At 41.4% G+C, this 24,114-nt stretch overlaps 1 protein-coding gene across 2 annotated transcripts in view; it reads right to left on the reverse strand.

Annotated features, from left to right (window-relative positions):
* LOC133378324 (CD59 glycoprotein-like) overlaps positions 1–24,114 on the reverse strand; it is a 31,527-nt gene that overhangs the window by 3,876 nt on the left and 3,537 nt on the right. For both annotated transcript variants that reach the window (XM_061613147.1, XM_061613149.1), the window contains exons 2-3: positions 16,682–16,774; positions 9,395–9,496 (exon numbers count right to left, since the gene is read on the reverse strand). In XM_061613147.1, the coding sequence (XP_061469131.1) occupies positions 9,395–9,496; positions 16,682–16,760 (181 nt within the window). In that variant the 5' untranslated portion in view covers positions 16,761–16,774. The remainder of the gene's footprint in view (positions 1–9,394; positions 9,497–16,681; positions 16,775–24,114) is intronic.

Here is a 24,114-nt window from a genome sequence, read left to right on the forward strand (position 1 = left end):
ACAGTCTGAACTTTCTGGTTCTTCATCATACAGTTCCTCTGTGTATGAATCTGTCATCCTGGCATCCCTTTTATAGAGTTCTTCAGTGTATTGCTTCCATCTTCCTTTTATTTCATCTCGGTCAGTCAGTGTGTTCCCTGTTGATTATTCAACATCCCTACCCTTGGCTTAAATTTCCCTTTCATTTCTCTAATCTTTTGGAATAGGGCTCTTGTTCTTCCCTTTTTGTTGTCCTATATAAAATAACTACTGTAATAGTTCTTTTTGTCCCTACGTACTAGTCACTGTATTATTGCATTTAGGGTTCTGACCATGTTTCTGTCTCCTTTTGCTTTTGCTTTCCTTCTCTCTTTAACCATTTTAAGAGTTTAAGTCATCCATTGAGGTCTTTTTCTCTTTTTAACTAGAGGTATTGTCTTTTTACATTCTTCCCTGATAATGTCTCTGACTTCACTCCATAGTTCTTCTCGTTCTCTGTCAACTAAGTTGAAAGCCTCAAATCTGTTCCTTATTGCATCTTTATATTCTTCTGAATTGTTATTTAAATTGTATTTTGGCATCATGATTGGTTTGTTCTTCTTTAGGTTTACTCTGATTTTTGATATTACCAGTTGATGATCTGTACTGCAGTCTGCTCTTGGTCTTGTTTTTGCAGAAAGTATGGAACTTCTCCATCTTCTGTTACCAATTATATAATCAATCTGATTCCTATACTGACCATTTGGTGATATCCATGTGTAAAGTCATCATTTTGGTTGCTCAAAAAATATGTTTGCAAGAAACAGATTATTGGCTTCACAAAACTCAGTAAGTCTTTCTCCTGCTTCATTTCTATTTCCTAAGCTCCATTTTCCCACAATTTCTAGTTCTTCTCTGTTCCCTACTTTTGCATTCCAGTTCCCCATGATTATCAGCACATTGTTTGGTGTGTGATCAATTTATTCCTGTACTTTTGCGTAAAATCTCTCCAATTCCTCTTCTTCTGTGTTTGCCGTTGGAGTATAGACTTGGATGATTATTATATTAATAGGTTTCCCGTTTAATCTAATTGATATCATTTGCTTGGACCTTGTGTTATAGCTCCTAATTGCTTGTGCTACATCACTTCTCACTATTAAAGCAACCCCATTTCTTCTTAATTTCTCATTCCCTGCATATTTTGTAGTTGCCTGATTGAAAATGTCCCATTCCTGTCCATTTTAATTCATTCATGGCAAGTATTGTAATATTGATGCATTTCATTTCTTGCTTGACAATTTCTAACTTTCCCTGGTTCATGCTTCTCACATTCCATGTTCCTATTGTGTGCGTCCTACAACTCTGGACTCTTACACAACTGTGTGCATCAGCCTCTGGGCTTCCTTTTGGCTTTGACCCAGCTGCGTCATTAATCACAGAGCTATTTGTACTTGTCCATAGTTCTTCCCCAGTAGCTCAGTGAGTGCCTTCTGACCTAGGGGTCTCATCTTCCAGCACCATCTTGTGTTGCATTTTGGATACTTTGTTCATAGGGTTTTCATGGTGAGAGGTATTCAGAGGTGGTTTACGATTGCCTTCCTCTGAGTATGGATGCAACTTAGTCTGGTGTCTCAGCTTTGACCATTCCACCTTGGGTGACCCTGCTAAGAGTCTAGCCTCTTGGTCTAGACTCGCGATGGCATTGTTCTCACCTTCTTCGACACTCTCAAACCCCCTCACCATGTTAAGGTGTGCATCTTAGAGGTCAGTCCTTCATATAAAGCACTATATTAGTAGTACTAAGAGCATTAAATCTCCACCAGTGCTGTGTGTTTATTCTGCACTAGAGAAAGGTGATTTCTCTCATTAGACATTTTTATGAGGGTTTCTGATGGACTGAGACATGCTGGAGAATTGCATTTCATATGTTTTTATATGGATCTACAGTATCTGAAGGTTTCTCTACACTTCTTAACATATAGGGTAACTGTAGCTGAATGATTGTGAATGCCATTTTTTGACAAATGGAATTTTAAGTTTTGAAAAATAGTATTTGCTTAAAAAGCCAGCCTTTAATCTACTGTTCTGTCCTTGGCTTGCCCTGGTGCTCTGATATAACAGTGCCATGTGGCGATAAGGGGTTCTAAGATTAATTCTAGATTGCCTCCTAATATCTCAGTATAGTTGAGAAAGTTCTGAGTGCAGGGAAAGGGCCATTGCAGCATCTGACCTACATGCAAAAGGTCCCTCAGGTTCAGTCTCCAATGGCATCTCCAGGTAGGAGAGATTCCATCAGGGACTGAACCTGAGAAAGACTTCTACCTGAGACTCTGGAGAGCTGCTGCCAGTGAGTGTAGACAGTACTGGGCTAGATGGACCAATGATCTGACTCAGTATAAGGCAGCTTCCTATGTGAGTAGAAAATCCTGGTGGAGAATGGAAATATTTATTTGAAGTCCATTTTTCAAAGCTATTTGCAAATGACAGGAAATGATGCATCCACCCCCCCACACACACACTTTTGTTTGTGAAAACAATAAAGTAGAGAAGCCAACAGAAACAGCGAAAAATGAGAATTATTTCTCAGTACATTTTATGGAAGATCCCAGGCTCTGATACTATTCATATAATCTGCCTATCATTAACATGGTAAACCAGAGTAAATTCTTAGGAGCTGAGGCCTACAAAATAGGTAAATTTACCCCAACAAATTAAAGTAAGTAAAAATTTTGTATTTCCATTTTATTAAGGTTGCAATATTGGTGAATATTTGTTTTCTTTGAAAGGAGTGGGGCCACAGAGGAGGAATGTGGTTTGAGGAGGAAAGGGAGGGGACAAGGACCCATAGATACCCTGTGCCCAAGGGCCCCCAGAAACCTGGAGCCAGCCCTGGTCCTTACACATGAAAACAAAAGCAATGGCACTAAAGGTTTCTTAGTGCTGCTTCTTGAAAAGAAATTAACTTTCATGTAATTGAAAGTTGTCATACTAAAGAAAAAATTATATTAAACAATCAAGGTTATTATTTGGGCCAAGAAACAGACTTCAGTACAGTCATGCAGAGATGGAGGGCTGCTGTTTTTAAAAAAGAATGCTCAGAAAAAGCACTTTTAAGGTTGCATTTAGTGCTATTTTAGGCTGCATTAACAGAAGTATCGTTTCCAAATCACATGAAGTATTGGTTCCCCTCTATTCGGCACTGGTTAGGCCTCATCTTGAGTACTGCGTCATTCTGGACACCACACTTTAGGAAGGATGCAGACAAACTGGAACAGGTTCAGAAGAGGGCAATGAGGATGATCAGTGGACGAAACCTTATGAGGAGAGACTGAAAGAACGGGGCAAATTTAGCCTTCAGAAGAGAAGACTGAGGGGAGATATGATAGCACTCAAGTACTTGAAAGGTTGCCACATGGAGGAGGGCCAGGCTGTCTTCTTGATCATCCCAGAGTGCAGGACACTGAATAATGGGTTCAAGTGACAGGAAGCCAGATTTCAGTTGAGCATCAGGAAAAACGTCCTAACTGTCAGAGTGATATGAGAATGGAACCAATTACGTAGGCAGGTGGTGAGCTCTCCAACACTGGAGGCATTCAAGAGAAAGCTGGACAGCCACCTGTCAGGTATGCTTTAATCTGGATTCCTGCATTGAGCAGGGGGTTAGACTCAATGGCCTTATAGGCCCCTTCCAACTCTGTGATTCTGTGACACCCAGTAATTCAATTAAGTAGTAGCATGTTATTAATACAGACTTATGTCTTTATTTGAGAGCCAATGTGGTGTAGTGGTTAAGGTGTTGGACTATGACCTGGGAGACAAGGGTTCGAATCCCCACACAGCCACGATGCTCACGGGGTGACCTTGGGCCAGTCACTGCCTCTCAGCCTCAGAGGAAAGCAATGGTAAACCCCCTCTGAATACTGCTGATCATGAAAACCATATTCATAGGGTCGCCATAAGTCAGAATTGACTTGAAGGCAGTCCATTTCATTTTTTTCGTATCTTTATTTTTGTTAATGACTACATTTGTACATGATTTCTCCCCTCCCCATTTTTTCCTCAAAACAATCATGTGAGGTAGGTTAGACTCAAGATCAGCTAGTTAGCTTCATGGCTGAATGGAGATTTAAACCAGGTCTCCCAGGTTCTAGGTCTAGCATTCTCTACCACAACACTAAACTGGCTCTTTTGCTCCATCTCAGTATAACAGGAAGTTTCTGAAAAGAATTTTTGTCTATTATTTTGCTATATATATATATATATATATATGAACGTAATTGTGATTAACCAGAGGTTTTTATTATATTAACAAAACGTTTCAGCTTCCGCCTTCATCAGCTGCTAACATACAAATGCTGCTACCAAGGTGGAAGTTATAGAGCATTGAGGATGGAATGCTCAGAGGGGCTTCATTTGCAGAAGCTAAGTAGTGGTGGTACTGTCCTCCAGGTTCAGGCCATGTGGTGCCAATGTGTCCAGAGAGTAAATCGAAAAGTTCTCCCTTTTAGTCAATGCTGCTGGATCTGCTGGCATCTCTATCGCTGTTATGGAAAAGTCCAACAGGCTGTGACCCTCGATGTTAAAATGCTTTGCAACTGGTTGCTCCACTTTTTTTGTCAAGATTGCCGACTTGTGGTTCCTGAAGCGTGTGCGTAGGTCAGTTGTGGTCTTTCCTACATATTGGATATGACATCCTGGTCTTTTGCACTCGATGATGTAAACTATATTGCAGGACCTGCAGGTGATGTTCTATTTGATGTAATATGTCCTGCCTGTCCTAGTGCTTGTAAAAGTGGCTATCTCCCTGAGGTACACACAGGTGATACAGCGTTTGGAGTGACAAGGATGAGACCCAGGATTGGTGACAGGTGGCTTAAGCACAGCTCTCACCAACAGTCTGCGCAAATTAGGAGGTTGGCGAAATGCTACAACAGGAGGCCTGCTCATGGCTCTAGCAAGATGTTCAGAGTTTGCCAGCAATGGGTAGCTCTCCTTGATTGCTCGGTGATAGTTAGGAGATGGTGGATGGAAATCTACCACAAACGGAATCCGTTGCTCTCTGCTCTTTGACACCTCAGTATGATGGAGGAGGTTTTCTCTGGACAGAATGGAGGCTCGGTGGATGTTGCAATTGATAATATGTGGAGAATATCCTGTTAGAAGAAGGTGTTCTTTAAGTTCACTGATCCTTCTCTGGTATTTATCTTCAGTGTTGCAAATAAGTTTGATTCTCAGAGCTAAGCTATACACAATGTTCTTCTTTATACGCCTAGGATGACAGGATTTCCAGTTTAAATAGGTGTGGGCATCAGTGGGTTTGCTGTAGAGATCAGTGGCTATTTTGTTGTTTTCAGTGGTGAGAAAGACATCCAGAAAAGGGATGTGCGGATTGTCATTTGTAAATGGATCCCCTGACCAGATGATGGAGGTTCGACCTGCTCTGGATGGGGTTACACTCCCCCTGAAGGAGCAAGTGCGCAGCTTGGGAGTCCTTTTGGACCCGTCCTTGTCACTTGAGGCGCAGGTGGCCTCGGTGGCACAGAGTGCTTTTTACCAACTTAGACTGGTGGCCCAGCTACGCCCATATCCGGACCAGAGCTTGGAAAAGTTACTTTTTTGAACTACAACTCCCATCAGCCCCAGCCAGCGCCATGCTGGCTGGGGCTGATGGGAGTTGTAGTTCAAAAAAGTAACTTTTCCAAGCTCTGATCTGGACAGGGAACATCTTGCTTCAGTCGTTCATGCTCTGGTAACCTCAAAATTGGACTACTGCAATGCACTCTACGTGGGGCTGCCCTTGAAGACGGTTCGGAAACTGCAGCTCGTGCAGAATGCAGCGGCCAGATTGATAACTGGGATCAAGCGGTCAGAACATATAACACCGATTCTGGCCCGCCTGCACTGGCTGCCTATATGTTTCCGGGCCCGATTCAAGGTGTTGGTTTTAACCTATAAAGCCTTACACGGCACGGGCCCGCAATACCTGATGAAACGTCTCTCCCGATATGAACCTACCCGTACACTGCGCTCAACATCGAAGGCCCTCCTCCGGGTGCCTACTCAGAAAGACGCCCGGAAGGCGACTACAAGAAAGAGGGCTTTCTCGGTAGTGGCCCCCGAACTATGGAACACCCTTCCTGACGAGGTACGCCTGGCACCTACATTACTATCTTTTCGGCGCCAGGTGAAAACCTTCCTCTTTCCCCAGGCATTTTAGTATTTTTAGTATTGGTATTTTAATAAAAAAATACAGTTTGTATGCCACACTTTTTTTGTAATTATCTATTAACTTGCATTTCTCTATGGGTTTAATTATGTTTTTAACTTTTTTACTGATGTATATCTACATTGTTGATTATGATGATTAGGTTTTAAATTGTATATGAAATGCTTTCTCTGTTGTACACCGCCCTGAGAGCCCAGGCTATGGGCGGTATAAAAATTCAATTAAATAAATAAATAAATTTGTACTATTAAATGTAAACTTAATAGAGGGATGGATAGAGTTGATGTAATTTTTAAATTGTTCCAAACTCTCTTTACCATCGGTCCAGACCATAAAGATGTTGTCAATGTATCGCCACCATATAAGTGGTTTGTTGAGTGCCTTTTTGAGGATCTCCTGTTCCAGTTTACCCATAAAGAGATTCGCATATGATGGAGCCATGCGAGTCCCCATAGCTGTGCCTTGTAGTTGCAGGTAGTGTTCTCCATTGAATATAAAGTTGTTACAAGTCAGGACTAGCGTAGCTAAAGTTGTGAGAACTTCTGTTGGAGGATTGTTCATATCTCTGGTGTTAAGGAACTCATTTAAAGCCTGAATCCCCTCATTATGTGGTATATTGGTGTAAAGAGATGTGACATCTAAAGTAGCTAGTATAGTATTGTTGTGGAATTGATACTGCTTGTTTAAAGATTCAATTTTAAGCAAGAAGTCCTTGGTGTCTTTGATCTATGATGGGAGGTTTTGCACCATGTTTTGTAAATTTAAGTCAATGTACAGAGAAATCCTTTCAGTAGCTGTGTTGTTACCTGAGACAATTGGGCGACCAGGATTGTTGGCTTTGTGGATTTTAGGCAGCATGTAAAACCTTCCAGGGGTGGGATTTGGATTAACAAGGAGATCAGCAGTTTCCTCTTTAAGAAGTTTCCTACTTGTAAGGTTTTGTATAGACGTAATGATATGAGTATTGAGATCTGTGGTGATGTCTTTGTCAAGAAATCTATATGCTGTTTCATCCTTTAGTTGTCTTTGACCTTCTGCTATATAGTCTGTAGTGTTAAGTACCACAACAGCACCACCCTTATCTGCAGGCTTGATGACAACATCCCTTCTCTTCTGAAGGTTCCTTAGGGCTATTTTTTCTTCTTTTGAAAGGTTGTCATGAGTAGGAATTGATGTGTGGTTGTTGATGACTCTGTTTATTGATAAGATAAACGTTTCTAGGACTGGATTCCTGTTAATGTTCGGTGTCCAAGTTTTAGATGGCAGAAACTGTAGCAGAGGATCTCTATTGTAGAGGTCTATGTTGTTCTTAGAGTCATCATAAAAAAATTCAGCCAACCTACATCTCCTTTCAAATGCTTTGATGTCACATTTCATCTGTGCTATATTGTGCTCTCTAGGTGTTGGGCAGACGTTGAGGCCTTTGGATAGAAGCCTAATTTCATTAGGTGACATTTTGCCTGCAGTGAGATCTATTATAGTTGTGGAGTCATTTCTGTAAGTTATGTCAGGTGATCTTGTTATACATGTGGAAGTTTTTGGAGTAACTCTTTGGAATCTCCTGTTTTTCTTTTTCTTGTGGTTAGCTTTTGCTCTTGCAGCACATGAAAATATTTCTTTATAAACAGAACACTGTGTTATTAAATTGGATGGAATAAGAGGAAGATGATATCTTAGAATATCCACTATATATATATATAGTGGTCCTCTTTTATCATCCTATACACAGCAAACTCATTTGGTAAGTAGAGATCCTTATGTAGCCACAGCAACACTATTCACATACATGAGGGAGGTATAAGCAGGCCTGGAAAAGCCAAGGTTTGCAGAAGCATAAAAATATTTAGGGGAAAAACCTAGAGGGACCCAGTGAAGACCAAGTATTCTCAGTAGCCATAGAATGCTATGTCTGCTAGATTGGTGGAGCACAGAATAGAGCATCCCAAAAAGCAGCAAGGCCAGCTGAACAGAAGCACCTCATGCTGCAACATTTTGTTGCTGGTTCCACTAGTTTCCTCCAATAGCAAACTCAGTTGCAAAAAAAAAAAGACAGATATCATAAATAACTTTTAATGAAAAGTGTTAACTGGAGAAGGTCAAAAGCAAGACAATTTAATTTGCATAATACATCTGTAATCTCAACCACCTATTCCCAAAACCATTTAAAGAAAAGGTCTTGTTTTAATGATGACATAGCTGCATGTAGTAGCATGTCACATATAAATGGACAGTGAAAGGTCGTTATAACACACCTCACAGCACCACAGATTCAGATGTACCACACATATGACCATGTCCCAAATAAAACATACAGTACAGAAGTTCACACATCTTTTAACTTACAAGATCAAGAGACACAGCAGGTACCTCTCCTTCCAAAAAACTTTCCTCACTTCAGTGCTGGCTAGAAACCAGTACTTTACTTGCTGGCTTTAACCCTTAAAGGTGAGCCGGAGCTGAAATGCAACCAAGGAACGTTTCTTGTTCGCTCTTATATCAGCCTTAATTTCTACTGTGTTCTTTCTGTTTGTCCTACCTTGTGCTTTTATCCTCAGTGTTTCTTTCCCTGGCAAGTCCTTCTATTTGCTTCCCTAGGTGTTTATGCCATTTTTCCTGTCAGCATGCTTTTAATTTTTCTCCTGAGTCCCCCACCCAATTTCCCACCCTTTTTCCTTCCTGGCAACTTTTTTCTAAGGATTGTTTATCACTCAATTCTTCTCAATTTTGGTTACTTCTCAAGCCCTTTCGTTATTGTCTATGGAGTTTTTAGTCTATTCTTCCCTCAGTGTTACCCTTCCTGCTTCTTCCCTTCCCGTTCTGTCCCTCAGCTGTAGCAGCACCAGCCTGCCTTTTTTAAGCTCCCCCCCCTTTTTTTCCCTCCACTGTTTCTTCCTAGTTTCTTTGTGCTCCGGGTTACTGTTTTTTTAAATTTTTGATTACTTCTGCCCCGATCTTCTTGTCTGCTTTAGTTAAAAAAATCATTTTAAGTGCCTTCCAGTGCAGTTTTCATTATAACACAGAAGCCCTATAAGAACAGGGACATGCTTTGTCCCCTGACTCCCCATGTTATAATAAGCTTCTGCAAAATATTTGGAGGAAATACAAGTGTTACTCATAATGCACCTACCTTTACTTCTGAAGACAGTCAAATAGATTTTAGTTGTACTTAATCACAAGTTAGGCATGGGTGAGGCAAAACAGCATACTTACTAAGCGTTAGAAATATGCATGAATCAGTATCATCTCTGCATGTGACATTAGTTTTACACGGACTTATACCGCCATCACACTGATAACATTTTAGGGCACTTCCTAAACAAAAGGAAAGAGAAGATTATATAAATGCAGGCTTCCGTCATGAAACTGAATTCCCCAGTATTGGTGCAGCAATAACCAAAAAGAACATTGGTGTTAAATATAGTATGAGGTTCTGTTACTAGGCAGGTGTGATACAGCCATGTAACTCAGTTGACTTACATACTAAGGAGGATAGAGTTGCAGAATGAATGGGGAACCTGTGACCCTCCAGATGACTACAAGTCCATTTATCCCCAGACATGCTGGTTAGGGCTAGAGGGCTGCAGGTTCCCCACCCTAGTGTAGACCCTTTAAAAGACAGGTAAGTTAAGCACTCCCATTTCCACACAAATTGCTTGAATTCTAGATCTGCCACAAGATAGATGGCGACTTGTGATGAGATGCCACCAACTGAGAAGGAAAGCCCTCTGGAGTGTCCTGCCCAGGGAGGCTTGCTTGGCACCAACATAGTGTCTTTCCAGCTCCAGGTGAAAACATTTTTATTCACTTCAGCTTTACATGTATAATTTTTAAAATATCAATTTAGAAGCTGCATTCCAAAGAATTATGACAGCATGCCATGGTAATCACCCAAGTCAGGGGTACTCTTCCTTTTTGGGCCAGCAGGCATATTTTGCATTTTGAGAAAGTGCTGTGGGCACCAGTCACAAAATGGTTGGGGGGGTATGGCATAACACAAAATGAGAGAGAGTTCAGTCATTGCTGCTTCCCCATGCTCCACCCCAGACAACCTCAGGCTTACAATAGGAAATCAGTTATGACCTAATGGTCCTGATTATGGAGATCACATAATATTGATTTCTCACACTTACACAGGTGCCATTGCTATCTAACAGTGAGCATTCCCCAGTACCAGGAAAAACATACAAGGTACCCACACCACACTCACTCTTACACACACAGAGACCACACACACCCATCTTTCTCACTCACATATACACAAACATTTCACATATACATTTCTCTCTCTGCCCAAATACATCTATTCCCCTCTCCCAGACCGCATATTGATACATACCTCCCTCTTCTCCCTGCCTCCATCTCTCTCACACACACACCCTCCCAGACCACACATCTACACACACACTCTCCCTCTCACACATGGGCTCACATATGTATTCTTACAGGGCAGCAGAGTTTTCCAGGAAGGGGGGCGGAGAGCACAACACTAAAGGAGTGGAGCATGCTAATTTCTCACAAAAAAAATAAGAATAGCGTCTGTATGTTTTGCCCCATATCTCAGGCTCTAAAAGCTAGAAACTTACTTAAAAAAAAAAGAAGTTGGAGACCTGTGGGTTATGGTTCACCCAGGGTCAGAGGCTTTTGCAGGTGCCATGGCACTGGGTTTTGTTGTTATGTGCCTTCAAGTCGATCACAACTTATGGCGACCCTATGGATCAGTGACCTCTAATAGCATCTGTTGTGAACCACCCTGTTCAGATCTTGTAAGTTCAGGTCTGTGGCTTCCTTTATGGAATCAATCCATCTCTTGTTTGGTCTTCCTCTTTTTCTACTCCCTTCTGTTTTTCCCAACATTATTGTCTTTTCTAGTGAATCATGTCTTCTCATTATGTGTCCAAAGTATGATAACCTCAGTTTCATCATTTTAGCTTCTAATGACAGTTCTGGTTTAATTTCTTCTAACACCCAATTATTTGGTTTTTTTGCACTCCATGGTATCCGCAAAGCTCTCCTCCAACACCACAATTCAAAGGAGTTGCTTTTCCTCTTACCTGCTTTTTTCACTGTCCAACTTTCACATCCATAAATAGAGATCGGGAACACCATGGTCTGAATGATCCTGACTTTAGTCTTCAGTGATATACCTTTGCATTTGAGGACCTTTTCTAGTTCTCTCATAGCTGCCCTCCCCAGCCCTAGCCTTCTTCTGATTTCTTGACTATTGTCTCCATTTTGGTTAATGACTGTGCCAAGGTATTGATAATCCTTGACCAGTTCAATGTCCTCGTTGTCAACTTTAAAGTTACATAACGCTTCTGTTATTATTTTCATCTTGACATTCAGCTGTAGTCCTGCTTTTGTGCTTTCTTCTTTAACTTTCATCAGCATTCATTTCAAATCATTACTGGTTTCTGCTAGTAGTATAGTATCATCTGCATATCTTAAAGTATTGATATTTCTCCCTCCAATTTTCACACCTCCATCTTGATCCAATCCCACTTTCTGTATGATATTTTCTGCATATAGATTAAACAAATAGGGTGATAAAATACAACCCTGTCTCACACCCTTTCCAATTGGAACCAATCGTTCCTCCATATCCTGTCCTTACATTAGCCTCTTGTCCAGATAGGTTGCACATCAGGACAATCAAATGTTGTGGCACTCCCATTTCTTTTAAAGCATTCCATAGTTTTTTAAGATCTACACAATCAAAGCCTTCGCTGTGATCTATATAGCACAGGGTGACTTCCTTCTGAAATTCCTTGGTCCGTTCCATTATCCAACGTATGTTTGCGATATGATCTCTGCAGCCTCTTCCCTTTCTAAATCCAGCTTGGACATCTGGCATTTCTCGCTCCATATATGGTAAGAGCCTTTGTTGTAGAATCTTGAGCATTACTTTATTTGCATGGGATATTAAAGAAAGAGTTCAATAATTACTGCATTCCCTAGGATCCCCTTTCTTTTGAATTGGGATGTATATGGAACACTTCCAGTTTGTGGGCCATTGTTTAGTTTTCCATATTTGTTGACAAATTTTTGTCAAAATTTGGACAGATTCAGTCTCAGTAGCTTGTAGCAACTCTATTGGTATGCCATCTGTTCCTGGTGATTTGTTTCTTCCAAGTATTTTAACAGCAGCTTTCACCTCACAGTCTAAAATTTCTGGTTCTTCATCATACAGTTCCTCCGTGAATCAGTCATCCTTGCATCCCTTTTATAGAGTTCTTCAGTGTATTGCTTCCATCTTCCTTTTATTTCATCTCGGCCATTCAGTATGTTGCCCTGTTGATTATAGAACATCCCTTCTCTTGGTTTAAGTTTCCCTGTAATTTCTCTAATCTTTTGGAACGGGGCTCTTGTTCTACCCTTTTTGTTGTCATCTTCTGTTTCTATACAATAACTATTGTAATAGTTCTTTTTGTCCCTCTGTACTAGTCGCTGTATTGTTGCATGCGAAATCCCACCGGGCATGGCCCAGGTTCCCGAGCCCGAGCTCCCACAGCTACCTCCTGACATAATCCATCACCACCACCACCAGCAGAAGCCCGGGGAGCAGCAGCTGAGCGAGCCTGAGGATATGGAGAGGAAGACAAGATTGAAACAGCAAACAGCTTCGCTGTAACAAATGCTTATCACCCTTCTGCCTCTCAGGATCTGCCGCCCCTGCTAACACCACCTCCTGTTTCTTGGCAGTGCCAATAATGATAGTGTTATTTGTTATTTAAATTATTTTTTGTAAATTGAATTGCTTTTATTGTGTTTTTATTTTTATAACTGTGTTTATTTTTCTTGTAAGCTGCCTTGAGGGCCTTTGGCCGAAAGGCGGGGTATAAATAAAATTTAATAAAAATAATAAAAATAATAACAATAGGTTCTAATCGTGTTTCTGTCGTCTTTTGCTTTTGCTTCCCTTCTCTCTTTAACCATTTTAAGAGTCCAGTCATCCATTGAGGTCTTTCTCTCTTTTTAACTAGAGGTATTGTCTTTTTGCATTCTTCCCTGATAATGTCTCTGACTTCACTCCATAGTTCTTCTGGTTTTCTGTCAACTAAGTTTAAAGCCTCAAATCTGTTCCTTACAGTATTTCATCTTTATATTCTTCTGAATTGTTATTTAAATTCTATTTTGGCATCATGATTGCGTTGCTGTTCTTCTTTAGCTCTACTTTGATTTTTGATATTACCAGTTCATCATCTGTACCGCAATCTGCTCCTGGTCTTGCTTTCACAATAAGTATGGAACTTCTCCATCTTCTGCTATTAATTATATAATCAATCTGATTCCTATACAGTAGGGCCCCGCTTCCCGGCGCTTCGCTTCCCGGCGTTCAGCTAATGAGGCGGCTTTCATTCCCCGTTTTAAAGCCGATTTTGCGCTTTGCAGCATTTTTACGTCATTTTCACGCAACACGCCCCACTATACTCAGTGGGGTTCCGCTTTACGGTGGGGGTCCGGAACGGAACCTGCCATATAAGCGAGGCCTGCCTGTACTGACCATTTAGTGATGTCCACGTGTAAAGTCATCTTTTTGGTTGCTCAAAAAATGTGTTCGCAAGAAACAGATTATTGGCTTCACAAAACTCTTTTGTCTTTCCCCTGCTTCATTTCTATTTCCTAAGCCCCATTTTCCCACAATTTCTAGTTCTTCTCTGTTCCCTACTTTTGCATTCCAGTCCCCCATGATTATCAGCACATCTTGTTTAGCGTGTGATCAATTTCTTCCTGTACTTTGTGTAAAATCTCTCCAATTCCTCTTCTTCTGTGTTTGCCATTGGAGCAAAGACTTGGATGATTGTAATATTAATAGGTTTCCTGTTTAATCTAATTGATATCACTTGCTTGGACCTTGTGTTATAGCTCCTAATTGTTTTTGCTACATCACTTCTCACTATTAAAGCAATCCCATTTCTTCTTAATTTCTCATTTCCTGCATAAAATATTTTGTAGTTGCCTGACTGAAAATGTCCCATTCCTGTCCATTTTAATTCACTCACGCCAAGTATTGTAATGTTGATACGTTCCATTTCTTGCTTGACAATTTCTGACTTTCCCTGGTTCATGCTGCTCACATTCCATGTTCCTATTTGTGCGTCGTACAACTCTGGACTCTCCTTTCGTATCTGTGCGCATCAGCCTCTGGGCTTCCTTTTGGCTTCAACCCAGCTGCGTCAGTCACAGTGCTACTTGTCCTTGTCCTTTGTTCTTCCCCAGTAGCTAGTTGAGTGCCTTCTAACCTGGGGGTCTCATCTTCCAGTACTATCTCATGTTGCATTTTGGATACTCTGTTCATAGGGTTTTTGTGGTAAGAGGTATTCAAAGGTGGTTTACCATTCCCTTCCTCTGAGTTTGGATGCATCTTAGACTGGTGTCTCAGCTTTGACCATTCCACCTTGGGTGCCCCTGCTAGGAGTCTAGCCTCCTGACGGCATTGCTCTCAGCTTCTTCAACACTCTCAACCCCCCCTCACCACGTTAAGGTGTGCATCCCAGAGTGGGGCACTAGGTTAGCGACTCCTAATATTTGTTAACCAGTGAAAAGGCTCAAATTCTTTCCAAGAATTCTAAATAAGCACCCATACCTTCAAATACTAAAAAGCCTTAGCGTATGGATGGGTAACCTATAACCCTCCAGACGGTAACTCTAACTCGCATCAGCCCCAGCCAGCACAACCAAAGGTCAGAGATAAGAGTTGAAGTCCAACTACCTCTGGAAAGCCACAGGTTCCCCATCCCTGACTCCAGATGTAGAGTCATCTGGCATAATATGTTATGTTTTGAATTACTTTATGACATTTAATTGTGAGCCACCCTGGGCTGCGCTTGAGGAGAAAGGAAGAGTTATAAACTGGAACTAAATAAAAGTAGTTCGGGGCATTAATAAATGAAGGGATTTCCTCATCACAGGGACTATCATTTTTTGATCAGGTAACCTCCCTTGTAGACTGTGGGAATGCTGTGGACATAATATATCTCGACTTCAGCAAAGCTTTTGACAAAGTGCCCCATGATATTCTGATTAGCAAGCTAGCTAAATGTGGGCTGGATGGAACAACTATTAGATGGATCCACAGCTGTTCCAGAATCATACTGTTTATCAATGGTTCCTTCTCAAACTGGGTGGAAGTAACGAGTGGGGTACCACAGGGCTCGGTCCTGGGCTCTTCAACATTTTTATTGACTTGGATGAGGACGTACAAAGCATGCTTATCAAATATGCAGATGATACAAAATTGGGGGGCATAGCTAATACCATGGAAGACAGAAACAAAATTCAAAGGGACCTTGAGAGGCTGGAGCATTTGGGCTGAAAACAACAGAATGAAATTCAACAGAGATAAATGCAAAGTTCTACACTTAGGAAAAAGAAACCAAATGCACAGTTATAAGATGGGGGAAACTTGGCTCAGCAGTACGACATGTGAGAAGGATCTTGGAATTGTCGTTGATCACAAGCTGAATATGAGCCAACAGTGTGATGTGGCTGCAAAAAAGGCAAATGCTATATTAGGCTGCATTAACAGAAGTATAGTTGCCAAATTGCGTGAAGTACTAATTCCCCTCTATTCAGCACTGGTTAGGCCTCATCTTGAATACTGCATCCAGTTCTGGTCTCCGCACTTCAAGAAGGATGCAGACAAACTGGAACGGATTCAGAGGAGGGCAACAAAGATGACCAGGGGACTGGAAACAAAGCCGTATGAGGAGAGACTGAAAGAACTGGGCATGTTTAGCCTGGAGAAGAGAAGACTTAGGGAAGATATGATAGCACTCTTCAAGTACATAAAAGGTTGTCACATAGAGGAGGGCCGGGATCTCTTCTTGATCATCCCAAAGTGCAGGACAGGGAATAATGGGCTCAAGTTGCAGGAAGCCAGATTTCAACTGGACATCTGGAAAAACTTCCTAACTGTTAGAGCCATACGACAATGGAACCAATTACCTAGAGAGGTAGTGGGCTCTCCAACACTGGAGGCATTCAAGAGGCAGCTGGACAGCCATCTGTCGGGAATGCTTTGATTTGGATTCCTGCACTGAGCAGGGGGTTGGACTCGATGGCCTTGTAGGCCCCTTCCAACTCTACTATTCTATGATTCTATGAGGCACGCAAACTAGTTGCATCAAAACATACAAAATGTTTATTGAAAAGTACTGGCTACAATTCTAGACAGCTGGAACCTGTACAAACTGGTTTCAACAGAAATCATGGCAGTAGTGACTGCCTTACAATACTGATGTCTCTGAAGAACTACCCACCTAGAAGGAAGAGCCCATCATAGCTCAGGATTGCCTCCGATATACAAAATAAAGTGGTCCTTCTTTGGTTACCCTCCAGGCACCATGGCTATAACTCTTTAGGGGGGAAATGAACAGCTATTGTCCTCAATTTTCCCCACACCCTGAACATGCCTGATGTGCTTTGCCATGCCCACCTCCTCTGCCCAGCCCCTTGCTTTAGTTTTGTAATATTTTAATATAGCATTTATATACTTACCAGAATGGCTGAACAAAGCCAGAATGACAATAGCAGTCAAAATACTGATCAGAAGACTCTTCATCATATTCCCATTCATTTTTCCACCTTCGCCTATAGAGCAAGAACACAGTTTAATTGGATCGGATGTTCTGAAGTAAATAACCCACACTGTTGTGGTGCATCCACTTAGAAGTAAACTCCATCAGTTTCAAAATGGCTTAAAACCAATGGCTGATCTTGTTGCTTTTGAAGTCATTTGCTGCAACCAGGGCTGTGGAGTCGGAGTTGGGAGCAATTCTGGGTGGAGTCAGAGTCGTAGTCGGTAGAAATGTACCAACTCCGACTTCAAAATAAATTTTGATTGAAATTTTTTTAAAATATAAATTCAAAATGTCAAAGAAGCTTCCCATGAAGTCAGCTGTATTTGAGCATTTCACCATAACTCAAGATGGAAAACATGTTGTGTGTCAGTGTATGACACAGGACCCAGATGAAGACAAATGCTGTGATGCCAAGATCAGCGCATATTCAGGCAGTGATAAAAATGCTCCTACGAGAGCTTCCAATTTCAAAAGACATTTACAGCCCTTTCCAGGGCTGTGGAGTTGGAAGCAATTTGGGGTGGAGTCGGACAGTAGAAAAATAGAGGAGTCGGAGTCGAAGGTTTGGTGTACCGACTCCACAGCCCTGGCTGCAACAAGTTTTTATTGTTGATGTTTTATGGAATGTTATTTTAATTATGACATAATCCACCCTGAGAACTGTTTTCATAGTGGAAGGTCCTAATATATATTTTCAAATAAATAGAACAAGTACAGTAGGGCCCCGCTTTATGGCATTCCGCTTTACGGCACTTCATTCATGCGGCGGTTTTCAATTTACACCTTGTCCCGTTTTTGCGGTGCTGGTTTCATTTTTGTGGCAATTTCCCATCCTCCTGCAAAGACGCAATTGATGGCACCCGACGCTGTGAGCGTGTCATCAGAACTTGAAAACGTTCCTCCCACAGTTGGGCTGATCGGAGTTGTAGTTGAAGCAAGGAACGTTTCCAAGCTCTGAGCATCGGGCGCCATTTTGTCTACAGTATTGTCGGTGCAGTGTGATTCAGCGTTAGTGTATTCAGCATCTTTTCTCTGCATTCTGGCAATTTTCCAAAAAGGTTAAGATTACAGTACAGTACTGTGCGTACTGTACTGTATTATACTCTGTATACTGTATAAATATATATAAATAATAATATATAATTATAATTATAATTTATGATCTTACAATTTACAGTATTTGTAATATATATATATATAAAACTGTATATATAGCAATATACTGTATATATATACAGTACTGTACTGTAACATACAGTACAGTACTGTATATAATATACTGTACTGTATACAGTAAAAATATAAAAATATACTGTATACAGTACAGTACTGTACAAAATATATACAGTACAGTACAGTAATATTTTTGTGTTAATTACAATGGCATCTCAGTGTAGTGATAAAAAAAGAGACATAAGCCTCTTTCTTTAGCTGCCAAGTTAGAAATGATAAAACTAAGTGAACAAGGCATGTCTATGGCTGAGATAGGTCGTCAGCTAGGTTTGGCATGCCAAACAGCACAGTTGTGAACGCTAAGGAGAAAGTGTTGAAGGAAATTAAAAGTGCCACACCGGTGAACACAACAGTTATAAGAAAACATGATAGCCTTATTGCTGACATGGAAAAACTGTTAGTGGTGTGGATTGAAGATCAAACCAGTCACAATGTGCCTTTAAGCTGAGCCATCATCCAGGGCAAGGCCCTCTTCAATGCTATGAAGGCTGAGAGAGGTGAGGAAGCTGCTGAGGAAAAATTTGAAGCTAGCAGAGGCTGGTTTAATAGGTTTAAGGAAAGAAGCCATCTCCACAACATCAAAGTGCAGGGTGAAGCAGCTAGTGCTGACGCAGAAGCTGCAGAAAGGTATCCATGTGAGCTTGCAAAGATCATAGAAGATGGTGGATATACTGAGCAGCAGATTTTCAACGTGGCAATTCCCTGTGCTACACTAAGTTTAGATGCAAACTTTTCCATGAAGCCCAGGAACCAAACTTTTTGATACCCTCTTTAGGTACCCTGGGATTCTGGATTTTTGGGGTCTTCTCTGGGTGATACCAGTAATGTACAGTGGCTAGGGTGAGTCAGCTTAATCGCTCAACTCTCAGCTTTCATTTGAAAAAACATTAAGTTTCCATCCTCCAGGTTCCAGTCTCTGGAGACCTAGCTGCTCCATCATGCTGGCCATCCTAAGTAAAAGCCTCAACTCTTCACTGACTAAAACGCTGAAGGTTTCCAATTTAGCTTCCTTGATTCAAACACAATAGCTCCTTTAATTGCTCAAATCTCCATTTGCGTGGCTGGGCCCATAACCTGTCGGAATTTCTCTCAAATTCAGACCCCTGGGACTCTGGATTTTTGGGGTCTTCTCTGGGTGTATTTTATTTACAACATTTATATACCACTTTATTGAAAAAAAATCTTAAAGCAGCTTACAGAAAGAATTAAAACAAAAAAATAATTTGCAAAAAAAGGGAGGCTTTTAAGAACATCCAAAATAATAAAACCAACAATGAGTTAAAAACACAACAGCTTCTACTTGCCTGGGTAGGCTTGCCTAAACAAAAATCTTTTTAGCAGATGCTCAAAAGAGTACAGTGAAGCATCTGCCTAATGTCAATATGCAGGGAGTTCCAAAGCATAGCTGCTGCCACACTAAAAGACTGATTTCTTACAAGAGCAGAACAAGCACTATGTGGCATCCATAACGTGGAAAGCACACCTTGAACTTGGCCTGGTAACAAATTGGCAACCAGTGGAGAGATATTATGTGTTGATAGGTATCACTCTTGTCAGCAATTGTGCCACAGCATTCTGCACCAACTGCAGCCCCTGGATCAGGTTGTGCTGCATGGGGATTTCTGTGACACTGGCTGCCAGGATTTTTTTAAGTTTCAGTTTTTGGTTAGGAATCCTGACCGGTCATGAGATGCTGTGTTTTCTGCCTTACTCATAGAAATCTTGTTGTGGTTGATATGGTATTGCATTTAGGAAATCATCACTGCCTTTTGTTTTTCTTTTTGTATTTGCATTTCATTTACCTTTAACCTCACTCCCTTACAGCCATAGAAGCAACAACAGTGGTTCCATGCACTCAGCTCAACCCCTTTAAACCCACTGATGATGCACCTTTTTGGTTACATGACGGTTTGTTTCTTGCCCAATAGTGGTAAAAGAGAATTCACATACTGGGAAGTGTGGCTTCAACTACTGTTGTTCCCAAGCTGCTTGTCTGTGAAAGTAGACCAAACCATGTGCGTTTTCTCTGTAAATTATTACTCACTGGAATTGGTTTGGCTATCAAAGTGAGTTTCTAGCAGCCCACAAGGCAGACAGAAAAGGGTAGAGAATCTTCTTACTCTTATTCATTTCTCAGATCTCTTTCTGAAGTGAAGGGTCAAATCTGTAAAGATGTTTGAGCAGCCATGTGAAAAGATAGGGGCAGGACATTCCAGGCAGGGGGTTGTCAACCCTGCTTGGATATGGACATCTTTGCAGAGGATCCCTAGTCAAGCTTTAACAACAGCACAATCCAAACTATATCTACTCAGAGGTAAGTCCTATTGAGTTCTATGGGACTTGGTAAGTGTGTTTAAAATTGCAGCCTTCAGGAGCATCCATCTTTACTTCTGAGTGCTGCTATCTAACATCTCCACAACACTAGGCTCCTTTCTTCCTACAGTGGTCTTCTGATGACTGGGCTGGCCTGAGGGCACTGAAACCCTTCTTGCGAGAAGCAAGTAGGCTATATTAAATGTTCCCTAACCAGGCTCTGTCTTTTAGCTAAGATTTCTATCTTAATTTCCAGTCAGAGACATGTTTTTATTTGAATTGTATGGTCCAAGCAACTGTGGTTGATGCTTAAGGTATCATGCTTAATGACATCTCTTGGGCCGTCCCATGACATCACTAAGGCCTGCCCCAAAAATCTCAAGGTTTAGGATGCTTCTGACCTGGCAACCCTAAAGTGGCACCTTTTAAATCCCTCTAATGTTTGGCTACCATGAGCCAAGCCACCTTGAGAAGATGTCCTATTAATGCTTTATTTGGGGCAATAGCCATTTCTGAGTCTAATTAGAGACATTTTGTGCAAGATTGACATTTGCCTGAATCTCTGCAATTGTGTGTGCGTGTAAGTCCTCCCAATATCCACTCAAGCTTCATTGCCACCTCTTAAGACCCCCTTTACCTCTTGATGTGCAACTGCTTCAGTCGTTCTTCAATGCTTTTTTGTTTGTTTGTTTGCAGCCATAATCACATTCCTTTTGGATAAATCATAGTTTAATCAAGCTGACATTGAGAGCAGCAGCACTAGTTACAGTGGGTGATGTGTGGTGCTAGTTCACTTCTCGGGCTTCAATTCCTACCCACACTTACCTAGGAGTAAGCCCCGTTGAATTCAGCGGGTCTTACCTCTGAGTAAACATGACTAATATTGCAACCTTAAGAGTGCTTGGCCACAGCAGGAAGCAACCAAGGCCAAGAATAGCAATCTTGCACAAAGCAAATACACTTCAGTTGTGTGGAGCAGAAAGGGAGAAAAAAGCAGTGACAAGATTAAAAAAGATCAGGGAACTAACAGTCTCCCTTGCAAGCTCCCTTCACAAGAAGATGGTTTGGAAAGGGGAAGAAGCCATCAATGCAATGGTAGCTTGAGCAGTTAGGGCTTCTAATAGAAGTCACTTTGCCTCCTCTGGTACAGGGATGTTGCAAGAAGGGGGGAACCTAGCTACTTCAAATGCTGGTACCTGTTTTTATACCTTCTTGCCCAGCAGGTAGGGAAGGACAAGAAAATTCAGTTCACATTTCAAGCGAAGTCTATCAAATTTGCACTTTCTGAAAAGAAATGAGAACTGAAATTGTACACCCTTCAAAGTTCACACTTAAATCGAATTTTGCAACGTAGTTAGCCAACCAATGTTTACAAAAATGTGTATGTAAAAGGAAAGTGTGCATGAAAATGAATATATGAGTGAAAATAACATACGAACATGCATTATATGATGAGAAATTGCTTGCAAGCATGTGTATATTAGTAAAAATTGCATACAAAAATGGATTGATTAGGAGAAATTTGCACTAAAATGCTGGAGAATTTCCATGAGGATTTTAAATTCATGAATTGCTGCAGAAATGCGGAGAACTTAATTTATGATTGGAAAATAAGAAACTGAGAGAACCAAAATTAACTAGCCCCATGGCTAGCCCCATAGCTGGCTATCAGGAGTGTCGCTTCACCCGTTTTCTATGAGCACTATCAAATACCAGTTTTAATACCATATTTATATACCACCTTTAAAGAGACAAATCCTTCCAAGACAGCTTACAATACTATTTATTCAAGAAGAAGAACTCATAGGATCTTTCCTACAGAATAGTTGAAGGCCCTGTGAAGGACCATTGAGCAAGAAACAGGACCTGGCCCCTGGTGTTGTTCATTCCTAAGAGTACCCTTCCTGGGCATCTCCATCTTCCATCTGATATGAAGCAATGGTATTCAGAAGAACTTTAGGTGGATCATCCCATGGAATTCTTCTCCCTACTGCATATGATAGTATAACTTTAATAGCAGGAGTGGCGAACCTTTAAGAAAAGGCAGATGATCCATGGGAGAAAAGTTATTAGGGGAACCAGAGCCTGAGGCTAAACTGAGTGAAAGCCATAAGAACATAAGAAGAGCCTGCTGGATAAGGCCAGTGGCCCATCTAGTCCAGCATCCTGTTCTCACAGTGGCCAACTGGGTGCCTGGGGGAAGCCCGCAAGCAGGACCCGAGTGCAAGAACACTCTCCCCTCCTGAGGCTTCCGGCAACTGGTTTTCAGAACCATACTGCCTCTGACTAGGGTGGCAGAGCACAGCCATCATGGCTAGTAGCCATTGATAGCCCTGTCCTCTATGAATTTGTCTAATCTTCTTTTAAAGCCATCCAAGCTGGTGGCCATTACTTGTGGGAGCAAATTCCATAGTTTAACTATGTGCTGAGTAAAGAAGTACTTCCTTTTGTCTGTCCTGAATCTTTCAACATTCAGCTTCTTTGAATGTCCATGAGTTCTAGTATTATGAGAGAGGGAGAAGAACTTTTCTCTATCCACTTTCTCAATGGCATGCATAATTTTATACACTTCTATCATGTCTCCTCTGACCCGCCTTTTCTCTAAACTAAAAAGCCCCAAATGCTGCAACCTTTCCTCTTAAGGGAGTCGCTCCATCCCCTTGATCATTCTGGTTGCCCTCTTCTGAACCTTTTCCAACTCTATAATATCCTTTTTGAGATGAGGCGACCAGAACTGTACACAGTTCCAAATGCGGCCGCACCATAGATTTATACAATGGCATTATGATATCGGCTGTTTTATTTTCAATACCTTTCCTAATTATCCCTAGCATGGAATTTGCCTTTTTCACAGCTGCCGCACACTGGGTCGACATTTTCATCGTGCTGTCCACTACAACCCCGAGGTCTCTCTCCTGGTCGGTCACCACCAGTTCAGACCCCATGAGCGTATATGTGAAATTAAGATTTTTTGCTCCAATATGCATAATTTTACACTTGTTTATATTGAATTGCATTTGCCATTTTTCCGCCCATTCACTCAGTTTGGAGAGGTCTTTTTGGAGCTCTTCGCAATCCCTTTTTGTTTTAACAACCCTGAACAATTTAGTATCGTCAGCAAACTTGGCCACTTCACTGCTCACTCCTAATTCTAGGTCATTAATGAACAAGTTGAAAAGTACAGGTCCCAATACCGATCCTTGAGGGACTCCACTTTCTACAGCCCTCCACTGGGAGAACTGTCCATTTATTCCTACTCTCTGCTTTCTGCTTCTTAACCAATTCCTTATCCACAAGAGGACCTCTCCTCTTATTCCATGACTGCTAAGCTTCCTCAGAAGTCGTTGGTGAGGTACCTTGTCAAACGCTTTTTGAAAGTCTAAGTACACTATGTCCACTGGATCACCTCTATCTATATGTTTGTTGACACTCTCAAAGAATTCTAATAGGTTACTGAGACAGGACTTTTCTTGCAGAAGCCATGCTGGCTCTGCTTCAGCAAGGCTTGTTCTTCTATGTGCTTAGTTAATCTAGCTTTAATCATACTTTCTACCAGTTTTCCAGGGACAGAAGTTAAGCTAACTGGCCTGTAATTTCCGGGATCCTCCCTGGATCCCTTTTTGAAGATTGGCGTTACATTTGCCACTTTCCAGTCCTCAGGCACGGAGGAGGACCTGAGAGACAAGTTACATATTTTAGTTAGCAGATCAGCAATTTGACATTTGAGTTCTTTGAGAACTCTCGGGTGGATGCCATGTGGGCCCGGTAATTTCTCAGTTTTTATATTGTTTATTAAGCCTAGAA

The sequence above is a fragment of the Rhineura floridana genome, chromosome 2 (assembly GCF_030035675.1).
Source record: "Rhineura floridana isolate rRhiFlo1 chromosome 2, rRhiFlo1.hap2, whole genome shotgun sequence".
In the NCBI taxonomy this organism is placed as follows: Eukaryota; Metazoa; Chordata; class Lepidosauria; order Squamata; family Rhineuridae; genus Rhineura; species Rhineura floridana.